At 31.9% G+C, this 21,646-nt stretch overlaps 2 protein-coding genes across 2 annotated transcripts; one reads left to right on the top strand and one right to left on the bottom strand.

The window, feature by feature from the left end:
* Positions 1 to 3,430: 3,430 nt before the first annotated feature.
* LOC129949525 (probable serine/threonine-protein kinase clkA) lies at positions 3,431 to 4,492 on the top strand (the record flags this gene model as incomplete). Its single annotated transcript, XM_056061044.1, has 1 exon — positions 3,431 to 4,492. A coding segment is annotated over one exon (1,062 nt), but the record flags the coding sequence as incomplete, so codon positions are not given.
* A 5,625-nt stretch (positions 4,493 to 10,117) lies between these two features.
* Positions 10,118 to 16,575, bottom strand: LOC129952764 (uncharacterized). Its single transcript, XM_056065579.1, has 2 exons — positions 11,084 to 16,575; positions 10,118 to 10,968 (listed from the first exon to the last, which is right to left on the bottom strand). Exon 1 carries the CDS (start codon positions 13,884 to 13,886, stop codon positions 13,050 to 13,052), a length of 837 nt encoding a protein of 278 aa, XP_055921554.1. The 5' UTR covers positions 13,887 to 16,575; the 3' UTR covers positions 10,118 to 10,968; positions 11,084 to 13,049.
* Between the last annotated feature and the right edge of the window lie 5,071 nt (positions 16,576 to 21,646).

The following is a 21,646-nucleotide window of genomic DNA, read 5'->3' as shown; positions in this document are numbered from 1 at the left end:
CAAGGTCATGGAAATGCTGATTATCAGCTCAAGAAATACCTCGAAGATCGAAAGCTTCTTAATGACCGATAATACGGCTTTCGTAGCAATAGGTCCACTGGTGATCTCATAGTTCATCTCACCAAACAGTGGAACAAATTAATCTTTACATAGTTTTGGAGAAAGTAAGATTTTTGCACTTGATGTTTCAAAAGTATTTGTTAGGGTTTGGCATCAGGATCTCTTATTGAAAATGCGTGCTTTCGGTTTTCATGAATAACTGCTTCATTGGATTAGAAATTACCTTTCGAATCGTTCAATACAAGTTGTATTGGATGAATTCAAGTCTGAAAACCACAAAATAAATGCTGGTGTGCTCCAGGGCTCTGTTTTATCTCCAACGCTCTTTCTCATTTTTATTAATGATCTCCTGTCTGCAACATCTAATCCAATACATTGTTTCGCTAACGATAGTACTCTTAGCTTTTCACATTCGTGTTCAAATTCACACTATGCGAATGTGGAATGCCTTGCCACACTCTGTCTTTCCAAGCTATTGCAATATTCAGGAATTCAAATCCAATATGCACCGACACCTCCTTTCGACCCCTCTCTCCCTTTCCTAGTGCTCACACTGTGTCTACATAATAAGGCTAGTTATCCCTTTGAGTGTGCGCTAAAAAAAAAAAAACGTATTTACTTACCCTCGTACGTACATACATCTCTTTACAAATCTTTTATTTAGATTTTGAAACGTCAAAAACAAACCGGACCTATTACGATAACTTCGTATGGGAAGTTAAAAATTATTGTTTTGCGTGAATCTTTTGATAATATTTGAATCTTAAAGGAGTCAACAAAGCCTAAAAATTTGTAGAAAAATATGTTTGGTTCTGGAATATAAAGAAGAACGTGCATTAAAGTATGTACTTTAGTACTTTTCTAAAAAATAAGTAGAAACAAATTAAAGTAAGTAAATAAGTTGGGAAGAAACTTTAGTGTGGCAATGAAAAATTGCAGAATGACTTTTCACGTCAGTCCTCAAGTGATTCAAAGTTCTTACATTAAATTAATAAATATGAAACGTTTATTATGTTTTTCAATCTGCCAATAGTTTAACGAAAGTGTAACATTTGCTGTCTTTGGGACATTTATATTCCTAAAATTCTTGTTTAAATCTTAGTTCTAGAGCTTCCAAAGCAAATTCATTTCAAAAAGCAGATTTATTTAATCTTTAAAATCTCAAAGGTTTTTTTTTTAATAGGAAATCAAATCAAATGACCTCTCTCTGCATCGTCCATTCTTCAAAAGTTGCTAGATTTTCAATTTAAATGTTATTGGTCCAGCCCTCAGTTAATAGTAGTAGGTTAGGTACCTGCTTTTAGCAAAAACAGTTTAGCAGTAAGATACAAACTTTAATTTCATGTGTACAAAGTAAATTATTACAAATATAAGGGGTGTGAAATCCATTACGGCAATACTATAAATTTTGAACTCAAGGGAAATTCTAAGAAAATTAAAAAAAATATATATCTTCTAGGACGAAGAATCATCACCCCTACAACCCCCCTGGATCCAGCATTGACTTTTATTTGTCTTTTTAAATATACTTACATACCTACCTGTATCGATAGAGTTCCTATTCTTTTTCCTATTCTTTTCATTTCATATATACATAAAAAAAAACAAAAACATTTATGTGCCTACTTCCTTTTTGTTTTAAAAATAAGTATTTCAACGTATTTTTGTTTCATACATTGACAGTTACAAAATTTAAATTTGAATTTGCTATTTGGCTTTTTCATCAACTTCAAACTTCATCTGGGGAACTACTTTTGATAATCACAGTGAACCAGCTAAATAGGATATCAAATATTTTCTTCACTTTATAAAAAACTCAAAATGGATCGACTAGTAAGAAGTAATTCTCTAGATTCATGTGGTATCACAATGGTTCTTTCTTTTGGCCTAAGTGTGTGGATTCTAATCCGCAGTCACGTTAACCTAACCTAACCTATTTGGCTTATTGGTATTTGTTTTTATTATTGCTCTATACATAATACATAAATAAATAAACAAAAAATTGTCTCTTTATTGCCTCCCTCCAACCATAGCTACTTTTGTATACATTCTTCCCTGTTTTGAATTATCAAATTGTCTCCAAATTTCCCCCATCTAAAATTCTCCACAAACTTTGCAGATTTAGTTCATTGATGTTTGCCCAGATATCGCTTCGTTTGTTCCTCTTCATGATAGTACTATTCCATTTCATATACAAAGCCCACACTCAGCACACATTTCTGCACCGAAACAAGTGTGGGTAGAGTGTATTTATGGTGAAGAATTAATTAGTTCATCACGATTAAAGTCTGCAATACCTGAACAAAAAACGATTTCCTCATCTTAAACTAGAAAAAATTGGATCTACCAGATTTGAGGAAACTGATCTTTCTGCCTGGAGCCAAGACTATACTTAACTAAAAAGTTGTACCTACAATTTACCAAGATTTAATTGTTGAATGCGATATATTGCGTTAAAGTTAAGAGGCCATTAATATTTTACCATTCATTTTTAGGATTCACTTAACTTTTCTTAAAACTAAGTTATTATATAATTGGACTTTTTTCCATTTCCAATCGTGTGTGCATAACTTTTGACGCACAAAAACCGATAATTTGACCAGAGGTTAATTTTTAAATAATATGGTTTGCCAAACATTCATTGGTGATTTTCAGTTTTATGCATATTCGAGACATTATGTTGCATTGTGCCCAATCTTGCAGGAAATTCGTCGGCTTTATTTTAACAAGAGTTTTCTGTCACTTGAAGAATGTCTAGGTGTTCTGAATGGAGATAACGGTTGGCGTCTATTCATTCAGTTTTTATTAGATGCAGTTACATATAGAAACATGTACAATAATATATACTAGAATAATAATTCTATTACAATTTTGTTTTAGCTAAACTAAAAGCCTAAATCACATTTGAAAAATTGCTAATCATTAAATTCCTTGAGATATCTTTCTTTTTTTTTCGTTTTCGCCAAACTAAAAGCCCAAACCGCATTTGAAATTCCAAATTCTTTATGATCTATGTATTGTTTAACACATATTGCCATAATTAAATGATTGTTGTTTATGAAAAACTTAATAATTTTGTTTTAGCTAAGGTAAAAGCCCGAATGAGATTTTGTTTATATTTTTTTTTATAAATTTATTTATCTATTAAATTAGCTACACCATTAAAACGAATATTTTTCCTCTTCTTCCCTCTGGCATTTTTCTTTTTCTTTTTTCAATTGCTATTTTCTTCTTATAACCAAATTTTTGTACTTTCTCTCACAAAATGTTTAGTTTATAAAAATATACCGGCAGACTGCCCATGAGCCATGCTTGTAATCTTTAGTTTTAAGTTTGTAAATTTTTGAAATGAAAAAATAAAGATGATAATAATAATAATAATAATAATAATAATAATAATAATAATAATAATAATAATAATAATAATAATAATAATAATAATAATAATAATAATAATAATAATAATAATAATAATAATAATAATAATAATAATAATAATAATAATAATAATAATAATAATAATAATAATAATAATAATAATAATAATAATAATAATAATAATAATAATAATAATAATAATAATAATAATAATAATAATAATAATAATAATAATAATAATAATAATAATAATAATAATAATAATAATAATAATAATAATAATAATAATAATAATAATACTAATAATAATAATAATAGTAATAATAATAATATTAATATTAATAATAATAATAATAATAATAATAATAATAATAATAATAATAATAATAATAATAATAATAATAATAATAATAATAATAATAATAATAATAATAATAATAATAATAATAATAATAATAATAATAATAATAATAATAATAATAATAATAATAATAATAATAATAATAATAATAATAATAATAATAATAATAATAATAATAATAATAATAATAATAATAATAATAATAATAATAATAATAATAATAATAATAATAATAATAATAATAATAATAATAATAATAATAATAATAATAATAATAATAATAATAATAATAATAATAATAATAATAATAATAATAATAATAATAATAATAATAATAATAATAATAATAATAATAATAATAATAATAATAATAATAATAATAATAATAATAATAATAATAATAATAATAATAATAATAATAATAATAATAATAATAATAATAATAATAATAATAATAATAATAATAATAATAATAATAATAATAATAATAATAATAATAATAATAATAATAATAATAATAATAATAATAATAATAATAATAATAATAATAATAATAATAATAATAATAATAATAATAATAATAATAATAATAATAATAATAATAATAATAATAATAATAATAATAATAATAATAATAATAATAATAATAATAATAATAATAATAATAATAATAATAATAATAATAATAATAATAATAATAATAATAATAATATATTCGAGACAACAGATGCCAATTTTTTTAAGCGAAAAGTTCATTTGTAATATATACATTATTATTTTTATTATTTTTAGTACAAGCTTTTACTGCCTCAAGTATTTAATGAAATTTAAGTTAATTTAATAATTGAAAGCCGTGTTTTTCAAACATTTTAGATGCAAAAAAAAATATAACAATTTAACGCTTAATACATACATATGTACATATGTATACATTTTTTAAGTTCGAAATTATTTCACTAATAATTTAGTTTTAAATTGAACATACATTTAAAATTAAAATTAATTTAAAACAATTAAAAGTCATAAATGTTTTGTACTACGTATTTTTAGCTTCGTTTTACCAATTTGAGGTTATTTGTGAAAGATCGTCACTCCATCTTTTATTGGATCGTCCTGCTGGTCTATTGTTGTGTATTATCCATTTTGTCGTAATTTTTGTCCATCTTTGGTCCAGAAGTCCAGATGCATATTCTGCCCAGCTCCATTTCAGCCTTCTGTGATGTGTCTTTTAATTTGTATTATTTTCTTGGTCTTTAAATGATTTTAGCTATCCCAAATATTTGTAATTTCTACGTACTCAATTTTTTCTTCGTCCAACGCTATTTCGTGTTTTGTGTGATTTGTCTTGACTTTTGTTTTCGATTTGTTTGTTTGAAGTCCATAATTTGTATACAAGATAGTTAGTTCCGTCAACATGTCTTGAATGTGTGTAGCTTTTGTAGAATTAAGAACTATTTATATCGTCTATAATTCTTTAATTGTTAAGAACTTATCCACATACCCTTCTTCCATATTTTGTTTTCTGGTAAGTTTTTTGGAAAAAGTGTTCCAAAATTGAACTAAATAGGGGTGCTCCTTGTCTACCTCTTCTTGTTATATACATATGTAACTTTCAAATGTTTAGCTTGAAACTTCGATGTTTGAATAAGAATTATTCCAATAATTTGATAAAGACACAAGTTGATGCAGTAAAGAACTATTTTATAATTAAATTAACAAATCAAAACATTTTTAACAAAAACATAACAATAATATTAATTAACATACCTAAATCAACAATTTTGTCGGCTTTGACATCTTTGATACAACTTATTAATCAATTATGTAGGCTTTGAAATCTTTGATACAACTTATTGAACAATTTACAAACAATTGAAAATTAGTATAAAATAATAAAATATTAATATTGAAAAGTAAGATCCTTAATACAAGATGTGAATATGTACAGTGTTCTAGCAAAGCGTCGAGACGGTAGAAGCGATCCTGCAAAAGTAGTTATTATGGTGGCTAAGTTTGTGAAAAAGATGGCAACATACTTACATATGTATACATATACATATATTCTCTGTTTCTATTCGTGCTGTGATATTTTTGTATGTATTTTTAATCGTCTCTACTATATATGGGTTTCTGTTTTTCAGGGAGGCCCATATAATTTCGTGCTCAACGGAGTGAAAAGCTCTTCTTAAGCCAATAAATAGAAAATAAACCGATAGTCTAAATTAATTGCATTTTTCTGAGTTCGCTTAACTCTATTTTGTATTGGTTCAGTAGTTGCAGGTTTTGTTCTTAAGGTTTCTCTTCGGTTTCGTCGGATATTCTCTCTTTGGAAGCCTTTGTGTGGTCTTTATAACATTTTCTAGACTATCATATAATTAGTAATTAGTTTTTAATCCAGAACTATGTTAGGGATAACGTAGATTTGTCGATTTCTTCACAATTTGTTATGGTCACCTTTTATCTTCATTCTTACTAGTCTGTGATCGCTGTCAAAATTTACATTATTAAGGACAGTAATATTTTGGATGGTTTCAATTTTGTTTGTTAGGATGACGACTTTTTCGTTTTTAGTCTTTCCGTTCGGCGAGATCCGGGATCATTTCCTGCTATCTTTCTTTTTCAAGAATGAATTCCCGAATTTCAAACTCATTTTTTCTAGCCAGCTGATGAGTCTCTTCCCTCTTTCATTTCTTGATCCATACCCATGAGGTCTTATAATTGAGTTTTCTTCTTCAGTCAATCTTTTTCCAATTTTTGCATTAAAATCACCTATTACGTACATTAACTCTATTTTGTTGTTATTGAATTTTTCTTCTAGAAGGTCGTAAAATTTGATAATTTCTGTTTTTTTGATGTTTAGCTGTATAATGAAAATTCTCTTATTATGGAATCGGATGTTAATTATTTATATTTTGATCAGAAATCCTTTAGTTTCTCTTATGTAGCAGAAGATATCGTTGTCGTTATAAATAATTTGTTGTCAAATTCGGCTAGTCCTATAAAATATTCCAATTTAAGTTTTTCAATACTAGTCTTAATTCTTCGTGTTTTTCGTCTAAAGAAAGTGTCCTGACATTTAAAGTGCAAATTTTAAGTTTTCACTACATAATATATCGTAGTACACAAATATGAAAATGTGTGTTGAAATCAGATCTTGAGGAACTGCTGTGTTCTGCAGTTTAATTTTAAAAACATTCGAATTGGAGGTCTTGTTTCGTCTATGGTCTCTAACATAAGACTATAGTTCAAGAGCTACTTGTAGGATTGTGGCAAAGCAAATTGTTCAGTTTTCATAAATACTAAGGTTTATCTTATGACTCGAATGCAAGATTTTAAATTAAAAGTTAAAACAAAATAAAATAATTTGTTTTCAGAATAGATTCAAAAACTTAACAAATTAACACTGTCAAAATACGTTCAACTTCACGGTAAGATCGAGGGACGGAAGTCATTGACCAATCGCCACAGAGGAAGTTATCGGCTTCATATTCCTATCAAAAAGATCTACTCCCTCTCCCTATATATGTGGAAGGCGGCAGTGAAAGTGGTTAAGATGCTGCAACAATTTTTAATTTTTTTAAAAATCTTACCCGATCTAGTTAAGCCTTATCAATCCAGAAATTTAATTTATTCTTATTTGTTTTCTTGCATCATCCTTATCCGTTTATGTCAAAATCCTTCATCATGTATAAAACTAGCCGACTATATTCAATATACTTACCCTACAAGTTCTGGCCTTTGAAAATCACTATTATGAACGACTGAAATTCACTCACATACCTATACATTCTTCTCCATCTTTTATAAAAGAGGAAAACTGATTACAGCTCAATCATTGCAGTAATTGATAACAAATTTAATTCTGATGGAGTACTAAACCATTCAACAACACAGCCATGGCCGTTGTCGTCGTGTCGATGTCGTCCGCATGCCTTCGGTTTTAGAATTATGTAGGTAGGTGTACCCATGACAAAGAAAAGTTTAACATCTGCAATGTCTGAAAACAGATGGTGAGTTATACTTGCATTAAACATATAAATTTGTGTGTATCTAGTGTACATCTAGATATATCCTAGATTCTAGATCGATTAGTTTTCCACCAACCCTGAGTAGGTTATGGGTACCTACTTTACTTAACCTATAGCAGCTAATGTTTTATATTATCGCATGTGGTGATAACAATGATAAGAATAAAATTTTCGACCAGTTCTGAATCGCATGCGCTCCTTATTCTAACTGTTATAATAGTTTTTCGCAATCTTTAGTACTTGGAGAAAGTTGAATTCGAATACGTGCTTTTAATGCTTACAAAAACAATGGAACAGATGCGCTAACTTCACTATGCATTTTTCATTATTTTATTTCTGTTCTACTTACAATATACCTAAATGTTTGTCCTTATAGCAGATATATTTTTAATTTGTCACATTTTGAGTAACTCCAAAATACGGTATCAGTATCTGAACATTGAAACAACTTTAAAAAAAAGGTGGAATAGGTTTTTTCCAAACTGAAAATGTAATGGCAAATCAAAAAAATCATGTTCAAATGGTAGACAAGCCTTCAAGAGGACACAAGCGTCCACAGGATTTTCTCAAAACCAACCTCTGTCTATTAACTCCTACTCTCGCCTCCCCGTGGTGATAACCGGGTGCCTAGTACCTCAACTGGAGATTGGCTTCTAACCCAAGTTGAAAGTTGTTAGGGACAGCAAACGAGAGAGGGGGAGAAGTTATTCCACTAAGGCACGGCATCGGACGAATTCTCGAGATAGAAACAACGGTGCCGTCTACAATTCCACTAAGGTTGAACTACTTAGTGAACACCTTATAGGTCTACAAAAACAAGTTAACAGAAGTATAACTTAAAAAGTTTGTGGAAAATAATGGAAAAAAGAAACATTTATCAAATTATCATTAATAAAAGATAAAGATCAAGTAAGTTTCTTAGTTGTAAGACCGTTGTGATACAACATTTTGAACTTGAAAAAGAAAATGTCTTGTAAGTGGAGTCTTCGACATTCTGATACAGGATTTAAACTTTATGAAAACGTTGATAAACTGTCTATATCTCCTCTTTATCCATACAACTTGTGCAAAGATCAGGAGCAGGAGCTTTCCTAGCTCTTAGAAAATATCCATTTAGGAAAACAATAAAAAGTACAACCTCCCAAGAGAAATGAGTTATTGTGATCATAATTGTAATTTTTATTGGATTCCTTTATAATTCTATTCCTTACTTGCACTTTTCAGTATCTTTGAATGTATACGTATGTATATGTATGGTCCGGCAAATACACATTAGTCCCGAGCTTGAGCATAACTTTCATCACTGGCCTGGTTCTCCAGTACCTTGTCTAAGACTTTTGGACGATAGGTATTAACAAAAAGGCCTCTTAAATAATTAGTGACAATAACTCCTTTGAAAACACGTATTAAGCGACCGTACTGGTTCACATCTCGATTATATAATACTAATTTAATACATATTTACATGTAAGTATATATAGGTGGTAACATTCCGGCCGCCTTGAGTAAAAAAGTTCAAAAAAGTAAGCTTAAAGATTAAGAATAAGAAATAATATCCAGTTTATAGGACATCGAGAATGAATATTGAGAAAATTGATACACACAATGTACAATAACTTAACTGATTTAAACATTTCACTGAACGAATATATTTTTTTTGAAATCAAAGTAGGCGATGGAATGAATATCAATAAATAATTTAAATTTTTAAAGTTACTTGTCAAAATTGGAAATTCTATATATTAAATTTCTTTGAGAGATCGGTCGGGAAAATATACCATTTGATGTCCGGATTGTAACCACGCGAACTTGACCGTCAGCCCCTGGATGAACGTTAATTATTCCGCCGAGTTTCCACTTGGTTGGAGGAAGCATTTCATCTCGAATAACAACCAAATATCCCACTTCAAGATTAGGTTGAGGCCGAGTCCACTTAGCGCGTTGTTGAAGTTGGACGAGATACTCGGAACTCCAGCGTCGCCAAAAATGTTGTCGAAGATTCGAAATCCGATGCCATCTATTTGTTATCGGCTAAGGTGATCGTTGATAAATTACAATCAGAATGATCGAATTTGATCTATGTACATATGTATGTACATAAGGTGATAGTGAAATTGATACCTAAAAAGCTATCACAAAAAAATGTGATAGTCGTTTTCAAACAAATTTGTTTATTCCGAATAGAGCCACCAGACGTTACACAAACGACTGGAAAATTTTCTTAGTTAAGAAAATTTTCCAGTCGTTTGTGTAACGTCTGGTCAGAGAGAAAAAACTAAATGAGAGAGCCAAATTTCCTCGTCTCCGTCCCTTTGGAATCTATTACTCTCATTTTTTATAGCGTGTTGAATTCGTATCGGTGTATAGTTGTATACATGTTTTCACCTCGAAGAGCAGAGAGAATCGAGACATTTGATATTTCTTTCTCTCTCTGGTTTTCACAAATTAATTCTAGCAAACAATTTTCGTTTGTCAATGAATTACGGTAAACGTTAAAACGGAAGATTGTGGTGAATTTGTTTTTCTTTTCTCTTTCTTTGAGTTACAGATAGATGGCATTAACAACCAAAACCAGAAAAGATGTGTTCAGAAAGAGTGTATAACAAGGTTAAGGTTTTTTAGACTAGACTTTATTTGTTATGAACAAGTACATGTTTTTTATGAATGTATGTTATGTTTATTTCAATAGTAATACCTTAACTAATAACTTAACTGTTGTTTTATCTACAATATACTGCATTGAATTATTTAACATCGAATTAATTATAATAGGTGGAAATAATAAAGGTCTACAGTTTACCGGGAATATTAATATAAAATATCCATATCTTCAGTAATTGCGGTATCAATCGATATTTTCTGGAACTTAGTGTTAACGTAACATTTATTTGTCATGAATGAGTCTTTCAGCTGTTTTATACACCAACAAAATTAATTATGAAATTTGGCTGCGATAATAATTACTTGAACACGGCATTTTCTATGTTTATAGTTATTCAGGTTTAGCCCTTAACTTAGATTTGCATTTATTTATGAATAGCCTAAAAAGTTTAGCAAACATCTATGAATAACCCACAATGCACTTTCAGAAAAACTGTAGTTAGAACTTTCCCTCACAGATTTTTCCTTGTCGCTATATAACTGAAAGATAAGATATAAATAAATAATAGAACTGGAAAACTTATAAAAATGATACATAAGACTTAAATTTTGGTTGAAGAACAAATTTGTATATTCTCTTCACAAAACCACTAACCTAGCGAGAATACAAATACTTTTACTTTTGTACAAAAGTACTTTTCGGCTTACATATGTAGTTAAGCCTAGCCCAGCACACTAGCTTAGTGGAAAGCATAGCTTATCGCCTATTCACAAATCTTATGCGATGAAAATTGGCAACAGAAGTTTACGGTTTTTATTTAGTCTCTACTTAAATCACTTATTTTCAGCATTTTGGAAATGTCGGTAACATAAAGAAAATAAACAACGAGTACACACAAATACATTAGGAATGTAAAAAAGAGATGAGTTTATAAAAATGTTTCCAATGTTTCTGCGTTGTTTTATTTTAATGATCCATGTTTACATTCTTTAACTGTCGTTGTCAATGTTCCAGCAACTCTCGCAGCCAAAATTAAGTCGATGAACTCTGAAAATTGAACTAAATCTGAGTTTTTTTTTGCATTTTCAACGGTCTGAGCGAAAATTAAACGCATAAACGCAGCTAATAATAAAACAAATAATAGTTGAAGTGCTTTCAGAGTTTTATGTTTCTAGGTCCTAATTCTCATTGCACCGTTGCACCACCTAATTTATTTTACTTACTTAATAATTAAAACTGGCTTCAAATAACTAACAAATATTTCTCTAAATGCGTAATTTACAATTGTTGCTAAATCTTCATTGTTTTGGCACCTAACAAGAGTAATTAATTTCACTTCATATTCGAATGATATTACTCCCAAAGTAACACAATGAGAATACCAAAAAATTGTTCATCCACAATTTTGAATTTTCTTTGAACAACTCTGAACAGCATGGCATCCGCCATTTTTCGAAGGTGGACGCCATTTTTTTTTAATGTGGGGAGTATGCACATCTTCTTGCATAAGTATTCGTTCCCCACATTTTTTTTATATGGAGTTAATACATATGCAAGTTTATGTGCAAATCGCAGCTTGTAGGCAAAAAGGGAGCAACCGTCGAAGTTGGTTCTCTCGTTTAGTTTTTTTCTCTCTGATTCCTGTGACCGACAAAGCTTACGACATTCGATAAAATCAAGAAAAGTAAGAATTTTATTCAAAATCAGACAATTTGAAACTTTTATTTAGATATTTTATAAGAATCAATTTAAAATTTCACCAAGGCAACAACGAATTTTAACAATTTGAATCTGAAATTGTTCAATCGAATTGAATTGAGTTGAATCATCTTACACAGACGAAATGAAAATGATGTCAATTTGACCATCAAAAAATTGAGTCAACAATCAAAATGATCGAATTTGATCTACATAAGGTGATATTCAAATTGATATCTACCTAAAAAGGTTCCCTAAATGTAAATAAAGGTATGAAATTGGCTCTGTTTGAATAAAATTCTTACCTCTCTTGGTTTTTCGAACGTCATAAGCTTTGTCTTTCACAGGAATTTGTTTTTTTTTCTTTTTTTTAACGAAACAAAGCGAACTAAGAACATTTTCAAGTCGTTTGTTTAAGCGTCTGGTAGCTCTACTCATAATAAACTTATTTGTTTGAAAACGACTATCACACTTAATTGTGACGGCTTTTTAGGGATCAATTTGACTATCACCTTATGTAGATCAAATTCGATCATTTTAATTGTCATTTATCAACAATCACCTTAGCCGATTCCACCCCAGATAACACACAGGTGTCTTGTAGGCAACTGCCGAAGTATGAACAGCTTCAGATCGTTAATCCAAGTTGGTGGAAAAAATGAGTTTCGGAGGCCATGAAGTCTGTGGTATTTGCAACCAAAGAGGTCCATTCCACCTAAGTGAATATTCAACCAAGTTTTTTGGTAGTAAACCTCTCGTAGCACAATCGGCTGGGTTATCGGCGGATGGCACATGGTACCAGTTTTCAGATGGTATGATCTCTTGTATTTGAGAAACCCTATTGGCTACAAATGTGCACCACTTACCGGGGAATTGACGAGTCCAACCGAAAATATCACGTATGCTGGTTTCTAGGATTGGTTTAATAGTCTTGATTAATTGCGCTTAAATTGCGCTGATGTCCCAGAGTTCGAATGCCATCTGCGTCCGAGAAATCCAATGGAGGGAGAACTTTACGTTGATCTTCGGGTACGAAATTGACAAGCGACGAATTAAAAGACCATTCGCGAAGACTGAAACCACCTTTCATGAGAATTGCGGATACGTCAGTTCGGATGCGGTTTAACTCCTCTTCGTAATAACTGCCAGTTAAGAGGTCGTCCGTATAAAAGTGGTTCATGATGACGTTGCTTGGCACAGGATGGTTTTTTTCTTCGTCTAGGGTTGCTTGTTGGATTGCTTTGATAGCAAAATGAGACGAAGACGCAACTCCATAAGTGACAGTCAGAATGCGATAATCTTCGACATCGTCTTCGGGAGAATTGCGCCAAACGATGCGTTGATAGTCGACTTGATTAGGGTTGATTCTCACCTGCCGGTACATCTTGGCAACGTCAGCGGTCAAAGCGAATCGATAAGTTCGCATTCGTATAAGTGCCATGTAAAGATCAGGTTGTAGCTGCGGGCCAATCATTTTCGTATCGTTGAGAGAAAATCCGGTTGTGGTGCGACAGGAGGCGTTAAACACAACTCTCAACTTTGTTGTTGTGCTTGTATCCTTGGTTACGGCTCGGTGAGGCATATAGTAATGCTTACCTAGAGTAGGTGATTGCGTCACTTTTTCCATATGGCCCAGGTCGATGAATTCTTGGATGAAGTTTGTTTGTGTTTGCTTTTTAGACATTCGTCTTTTCGAAAAAGAGCTTCCATTCGATGAAGTGCCTGAATTGCTAAATGCCGTGAGTTGCCCAGAGAACATTCAGGTTTGAATGGAAGGCTTATCACGTACCGACTATCGTCTTGGCTGTAATGAGTGTTGTCAAAAATGTCTTCACAGGCTTTTTCTTCAATTGTCAGATGTTTTCTGTTGCGTAAGGTTTTAATATACCAGAATTTTGAAACAGCTTTGAAAAGTGCAGTGTCGCTGAACAGGCAAATAGCAGGAGGAGCGTTTATAGTTGTTGTTGAGGTGCGATTGCTGCGGTTGTGTTAATTCTTGCGGACGCTCCAATTGTATTATTTGTTGCGGTTGCTCCTGTTGTGACGTGAAGCGGGTGCAGCTTTTGAAGCGGTTGATGCGTTGACAGCGAACGATGCGGGTAGAGCTTTGAAAGCGGAAGGTGCGGGTTCAGTATGTGCATCAAGCAAAGATGATGAAACATTTGAAGGGGAATCAAATATTTTGCCGAAGAGGATCTATCCAAGAGTGGATTGTTGTGCTACGGGCGTACCAATAGGATCTTTGATCAAACCAACGCGTAGGAAGTGTGGAAGTTCGTCATTTCCGAACAAGATGTCGATGGCAGGTTTTGAAAATGCAGGTCAGCAAGTTTTCGCTATTGAAGGTGTGGTCAGTTTTGTTGAGTTAGATGAATTGAGGGAAGCATGTTGGTAAGCTTTGGCAAAATATGAGCAACTATGGTAGTAGAAAAACTATTGTCTGATGATAAGAGCTTAAGTTGAACTTCGCCATTAGAGCTACCAGCAGCTGTGGCGCCAATGCCATTAATCGCGATTGTTTGTGGAGATTGCCTTAACGGTAGTCTTTGAACACATTTTTCACTTACGAATGTTAGATGAGATCCATTGTCTAAGAGCAATCGAGCTGTTTGGTATCGTCCTGTTTTATCAGCGACATTCACAAGAGCGGTGCCTAAAAGAACTTGATGTCTAGAATATACCCAGTATGATTGAGCAAAGTGGCTCGAAGATGGTTCGATGCGGATTCGATGTTTATTTTTTTCAAAGAAAAAATGGCTTGGAAATGGTCGTCAATGAGCACATTGGACATCGTAACGCCTTTTTAGAAGAGTCCATGTTTGTTCGTAATTATTGTTTCTCCTTCTTTACTGCCTTTGCTTTCATCAACAATGCATGAGAAAACTTTGTAAGTGCATCGTTAATGTAAATTTGCCTCCTTCCACAGCTGCTGTTTGCCGCTGCTGCTGTTGCTGCTGTCTACTCCCCAAGAGTTAAGCTTCTGTTTATGTAACGATTTCTCCTTCATAATTCGATGTTTAAGAGTGAGATTAGATAGTTGCAAGAAGATTATCGGTTTGCTCTCTTTATTTATATCAGTCTTTTCACTGCCTCTTTTTTGCTTCACATAACATTTGCTTATATCACTCTCTTTTACTTCAACTCCCAAGGCATCTCGGAAGATATTAAGCGCAACACTCTTCGAGTTGTTATTGTCGACATTATTTAATCCGGTGATTTCAATACAGTTAACTAAATGACTTTGTTGCTGCCAGTGCAGTTTGTTTTCCAACAATTGAACTTTTGTTTTTAAAGTTTCGTTCTCTTTTTTTAGAGCTGATAGAGAAACAAAAAACTCTTTATTTATTTCTTCCAAGTTCGAAACTTTTTTATAAATCATCTGCAGCGTATACAATACACATTCTCCTCATTCTCAAGTTCATTAGAGCGAGAGCGAGACACATTCACATCACTTTTGGTTTTGGAGCAACTTTGTGCATTGTCATCAGCAGGGATATTTTGCTCACAGTCGGGCAGATGAACAGCTGTCTCTTTTTTGCAAAGCATTTCTTACAACGAAAAGATTTATTGTTCGATTTCATAAAATCAAGTTCTTCTTTTAAAATTCCAACACAAGCACCATGAAATGTCCATTTCATCATTAAAAAAAAAAATAAACAAGATTAGCTCAAAACGAGATGTGCACCCCACGACACTCAAACGTTAGTCTTCCAGTCTTTGGCTTCGCCAAATGTTGGCTCGAATCGATGCGGAGGCCTGATCGCTTGTCACTTAATGGTTTTCGGCCCTTAATTGGTACAAAGCTCTGTTAAAGTTAGCGAGCGCTTGAAAATACCAATTTTCACCCTGCTCCCTTTCCGCTTGCTGTTCATCGAGCGTTTCATCACCGCAAGAGAGCTCCAGAGATTCCTAGGCAAGCAAAAAACAGCCCCAGTGGCCCGCCAGCAGCGTCAAACACCTTTTTATTCCATTACGCGCGGAATCACGTTTTATTACATTATTTCTATTAGGCCTCGCAAGAAAAGTTTATTTTGATGGATCAATTTTCAAGAAAAAAAAATGTTTTGCACGAGAGCAGACACGTTTGCAAAAAATTACTTTCTAGAACGAAATATGCACACACGATCTCGATGGAAAATTTTGGATAACTGTGCAAAGCAAACTCATATAAATTCAACTGTAAATAATTGTTGCATTTTGTGTTTCGTTAATGTTGATGTCAACTGATGTTGAAGGGTGAGTGAGACAGGTTTACTTTGTGTACATCAGTGTTTTTGTAACTTAGAGCGTTTTTTTTTGTTTTATATATTAATAGTACGGGTCATAACGCAAGTGCATGGAGTTTGCAGGGATTCACATATTTAGTTGAAATCACGTTTTTAATATTTTTTGTAAGATATATTTTTGCGGATTAATGCGTGTATTGCTTTGAATATTAACCGAGCTTAACTTAAATTTAGGTACGTATAAATTTATCTAACCGATTCGAAGGACCATGAAAACGCGTAAAATCTTTTTAAAATTACAAAAAGAAAAGTGGGTAATTAATTAACTATTTTATTACGCGACCGTACTGGTTCGCAGTTAGATTAATACGTATTTACATATACAGTGTCGAGCATAAGTCATGGTACTCAAAGTGCCATGTCATTAAAAGCTTTGAAAGAAAAGAAAACTTAAGGACTTAATTTTCATGCATCAAGTTATTTATTATGATAAAACCTTAATCTTTGTTCTACCAATAGAAAAAATTCAAAAACAAATTCTATTTTCTAGCAAAAAATAATAAAACCTTGAAATCTATGAAAAAAGTAGTGCAAAAGTCTAGGTACTTCTGCACTTTACTAGTTTTAAATGTTTAAATTTGTAACGGTCCTGTTGGCTTTGTTTTTTTTTTTACATGTAGCTTGTAATATGACATGTGTGTGTCAATCTGTACAAAGCGATCGGTCGTGCAGGTTTAGGTTAAAGAAATTTTGTTTTTTAAAACCAAAAATGCGATGGTTAGAAAAGAATTAACGGTAAATGAGCGTCAAATTATTATTAATTGCCATGAGCGAGTTAAAAGTTGTGCGGATATTAATAAAATAGTTGGACGACCCAAATCTGCCATATAAGATGTGATTAACCGTTACAATAAAGAAAACCGAATCGAAAATAAAGTCAGGTCTGGTCGTCCGCGCAAGCTTACAGAAAGAGATGAACGAAAAATCGCGAGTATAATAAAAAAAGATCCATTCAAAAGTGCTCCAAAGATTGCTACCGATATACAGATTAATTTAAATAAAACAGTTTCTCCGTGGACAGTTGCAAGATCGCTCCAGAGATCTGGGTTTAAGTCGTGCACACCTCGTAAAAAGCCGTTCGTAAGTGAAATAAATAAAAAGAAAAGACTGAACTTTGCAAAGGATTATAAAAATAAATGCAATGAATTTTGGGACAACGTAATATTCTCCGATGAGTCGAAATTCAACATTTTTGGTTCAGATGGGAGGATTAGAGTGTGGAGAAAACAAGGCGAAGCCTTGAGTCCTAAAAACATAATTAAAAATGTGAAACTCGGTGACGGTGGTGTAATGGTATAGGGGTGTATGTCATCCAGCGGTGTCGGGAATTCGACAATAATTGATGGAATTATGAATAAGGAAGTTTATTTGAACATTATAAAACAAAACTTACAACAAAGTGCAGAGAAACTTGGGATCGTAGACACATATTACTTCCAACAGGATAACGATCCCAAGCATACGGCTACAAATGTAAAGTTGTGGTTCTCCTACAACACGCCCCACATGCTAGTTACACCCCCCCCCCCCCTAAATCTTAACCCAATCGAACATTTATGAGATGTCTTAGAGAAACGACTTCGAAAACACAATATAACGAGCAAAACCCACCTCAAAGACCTCCCGGTATCAGAATGGCAATTATTAGGGTCAGATGTCACGCGAAAACTTGTGAACTCTATGCCAAATCGTTTGAAAGAGGCTCAAAGGTTTTCCCACAAAATAGTAGGTAATTATATTCTTAACATAAAACATTCGAAACCGAATCAAATTCTTTTGTCCTTCTAGGGTAACAAGACTTTTGCACTATTGTTTTTAGGGACTAATACTTTTATTTTAACTTTTTTGAGATCCTTGAAGGATATTTTTCTGTTTTTCTTGTGTTAATTTGTTAAATAATCTTAAACTTGAATAAATCAAAACATTAATTGAAAATTGTGTCTTTATATCATTTACACAACTCATTTTTCAAGAATACCCACACGGGTACCAAGACTTTTGCTCGACACTGTATGTAAGTATATATAGGGGTTAACATCCATTGACTTATTAACGTTCCTTGAACATAGTAATAATGTTTCTTTACCCTAGTTTACCTTTATTAACTTCCCATAGGAAGTTATAGTAATGGGTCCGATTTGTCAAATTGAAAATTTTGACATTTCTCGACGTTTTAAGGTCCCTAGAGTCCGAATAAAAGATTTTTAGGAAGATGTCTGTGCGTGCGTGTGTACGTTCGTATACGTCCGTACGTTCGCGACGTTTTTTTCGTCGTCCATAGCTCAAGAACCAGAAGAGATATCGATTTCAAATAAATTTTGTTATACAGATAATATGGCAGAAAATGCAGAAAGGGCTCTCAAGAAAATTGCTTTCGTGGTTTTTTTACCATAGCAGTTTGAAAATAAGGTGAACATTTTACGAACCAAAAACGCTAGAGACTTGAATTAAATTTTATATAATATATTGTAACGTGGTATCAAAGAAGTATATTTTTTGAAAAAATCCTTTAACGGTTTTTTTTATAAATCAAAAAACTGAAAAAAAAGTGTCACCTCCAACATTGTACGACTAAAAAACTAAAAATCCAAAAAAAAACATTACTCAAAATTGGCAAAAATTGAATATCGATTCAAATATCTTTTCAAAAACTCGAAATTTAGGCTTCTTATAAGAAATATTGTTTTCAACATTCTGAAAATTTTTGATAAATATCGAATATTTTTACAAAAAATAAAAACCTAAAAAAAAAATTAATAAAAGTTGGTAAAATTTGATTTTCGACTCAAATATCTTTTTAAAACTTTGAGATATTGGCTTAAATTTGCTTTTATCTTTCAAAAAATATGTTTGTCAACTTTCAGTAAAATTTTGAAAAAAGTCGAATTAACAGTTTTTTTTACAAAAAATTAAAAACCGAATAAAAATAAACAAAAGTTGGTAAAAAATAAATTTCGACTAAAATATCTTTTCAAAAATTTGAGATAATAGCTTCTTATTTATTTTTACTTTTAGTTGGTTGGCAAACTTTTAAGCAAGACAAATCGACAGACGGGATGGGAAGCTATCAGTGTGGGTCGCATCCCACCCTCTTTTTTACCTTTAGTTTTGCTCTAGTGAAACAACCAGCTGCATTTTTCCCTTAAACAGTTTAACTGTAGTGGTTAGTGTAGTGCGTTTGACTGTCATGCAAGGGGTCTTGGGTTCAATCCCTGCCTGTGCCACCTAACTTTTTTACGTGCTCTGCCTATTGCGAGGAATTGAAAAATCCCCCAAGAGGAATTCTTTCATGAAAAGTGCTTTCTCAAATTAGCCGTTCGGATTCGGCATTAAAAATGTAGATCCCTTCCATCTCTGACAACATTACTCGCACACGGGAATGGTTGAGAGTTATAAGTCACTAGGCCTGGGTTTTCATCGACCACCTAATTTACTTAATTTAGTTGAATTGTAAAACAATGGTCCTTGGAATGCCTATTAGTTTATTTTCGTTTGTACTGTAAAGTATTGTATTGTAAAGTACCGTTTCTGTGAAATGTTAAAGGTATAAATCCTTTAAGTGTGAGCTAATAATTTAACAAAAATTGGTGCTTCCAATTTGGTGAAAGTGACAAAGCCTTGAGGGAATCATTTTTGACTGCACTTACGCTTCGAAACATTTTATGCAGTGAAGAAGCACATTTTTGTATTGATGAATATGATAGCAAACTAAATTTGCGACACTGGTGTCCCAACAACTCTATAGAGACTGTATTCAACAAAATTAAGTCTGTCAATTGTCCGGTGTATTGCTTTATGATTGATAAGTTTCTGTTACTGCAATTGCAGCTGTTTTCAAGGTATCACTCAACACCCAGAGGTCTTAAGTTCAATTCATGCCTGTGTCATCCTAAGTTTTTTTCATGGGTACTGTTTCTTCCGAGTGATTGACAAAGAGTAATGCTTGTCATGAAAGCGCTTTCTTAAATAACAGTTTCAGATTCGGCTAAAAACTGTTGGTCCTCCCAATCCTGACAACATATCTCGCACTCATTAATGGTTGATAGTTGTAAGGCCATAGTTCTCAACAAACTGTTGCGCCATTTAATTAATTTGTTTATTTGCTGTTGCATTAAAAAAGTGGACATTATCTAGATGACATCGTCTTAAAAAATAAAATCCGCATTTGTAATTGAAATAAATATGTTACCGAAAATGTATGAAACCTAGGAATTATATACAATTCCTAGGAAAGGTATACAGTGTCGAGTCTTTTTTAGGAAATGTATAAAAAAGATTATTTAAAACACATATTTCTTAGGATATGTGTATATTTCTTAGGAATTGTATACAACTGCTTAACAACGCTAGGAAATGTGTAAAATTAATATCATGTATATTAAAAATCTGGAAAAATGAAACATACCAACTAAAAATGGAATAAAAAGATTTTTTCTTAATTTGTATTGCTTTATTTTTAAATAAAGAACTTATTTATTTGTACAGGGTAAGCTGGAGTACTAAAAATGATATCATTTTTTATTTTTGCAGCAAAAACATTTTGATGAGAAAAAAAACAACCCATCTTGCAAATACATTTTTTAAATGCTTGTCCAGTCCCAGTTGATTGCATATTCGCAACTGTGAGTGTGGAAATTTCGCTACTAGGTACTTCTTTGGTATGCACAATATCTCTTGGGCACACACACACAGAACATTGTATGCACTGGCTTACACTGATCTAAATTATTAAACACTGAGATTGGTTCTATGATATTTACATTAAGTTTAGCTTTCGATGCCTTGGGATCTTCTTCAACATTCTGTTGAAGGTTTTCAATGATTTTCTCTAAATCTTCTTTAGTTTCGATTTTTTGCGTGAAATCATTTGGTAACTGTAGACCTTCCTTAATTTTACATGCAAAGAGGGCTTCATAAGCGCTTTGCTTGATGCCAGCGTGAAAAGCTCCAATGTGAATTATTATTGTCTTGCATCCAAGTGGTAAGCATATTTTCGTAATCCTGATTCGGCCTTTCCACACTTCCCTGGCTTTGCGAATGCCTGGGTTTACCATGGATAATTTTTAAGGTAGTTCAATATGTTTTTAAATTTTCGATTACTTTGTTGGAAACCTCTGTAGCACCAAGTAGAGTAAATATGTCTAATATTATATACGCCACCTCTTTAAGTCGTTTAGCTCCTAGGATTTATATACAATTCCTATTGCTTCTTAGGAGATGTATAGAATTCCTG

The sequence above is a fragment of the Eupeodes corollae genome, chromosome 3 (genome assembly GCF_945859685.1).
Source record: "Eupeodes corollae chromosome 3, idEupCoro1.1, whole genome shotgun sequence".
Taxonomy (NCBI): Eukaryota; Metazoa; Arthropoda; class Insecta; order Diptera; family Syrphidae; genus Eupeodes; species Eupeodes corollae.
The sequence above is the reverse complement of the archived record's forward strand: the minus strand, read 5'-3'. Positions and strand labels throughout refer to the sequence as shown.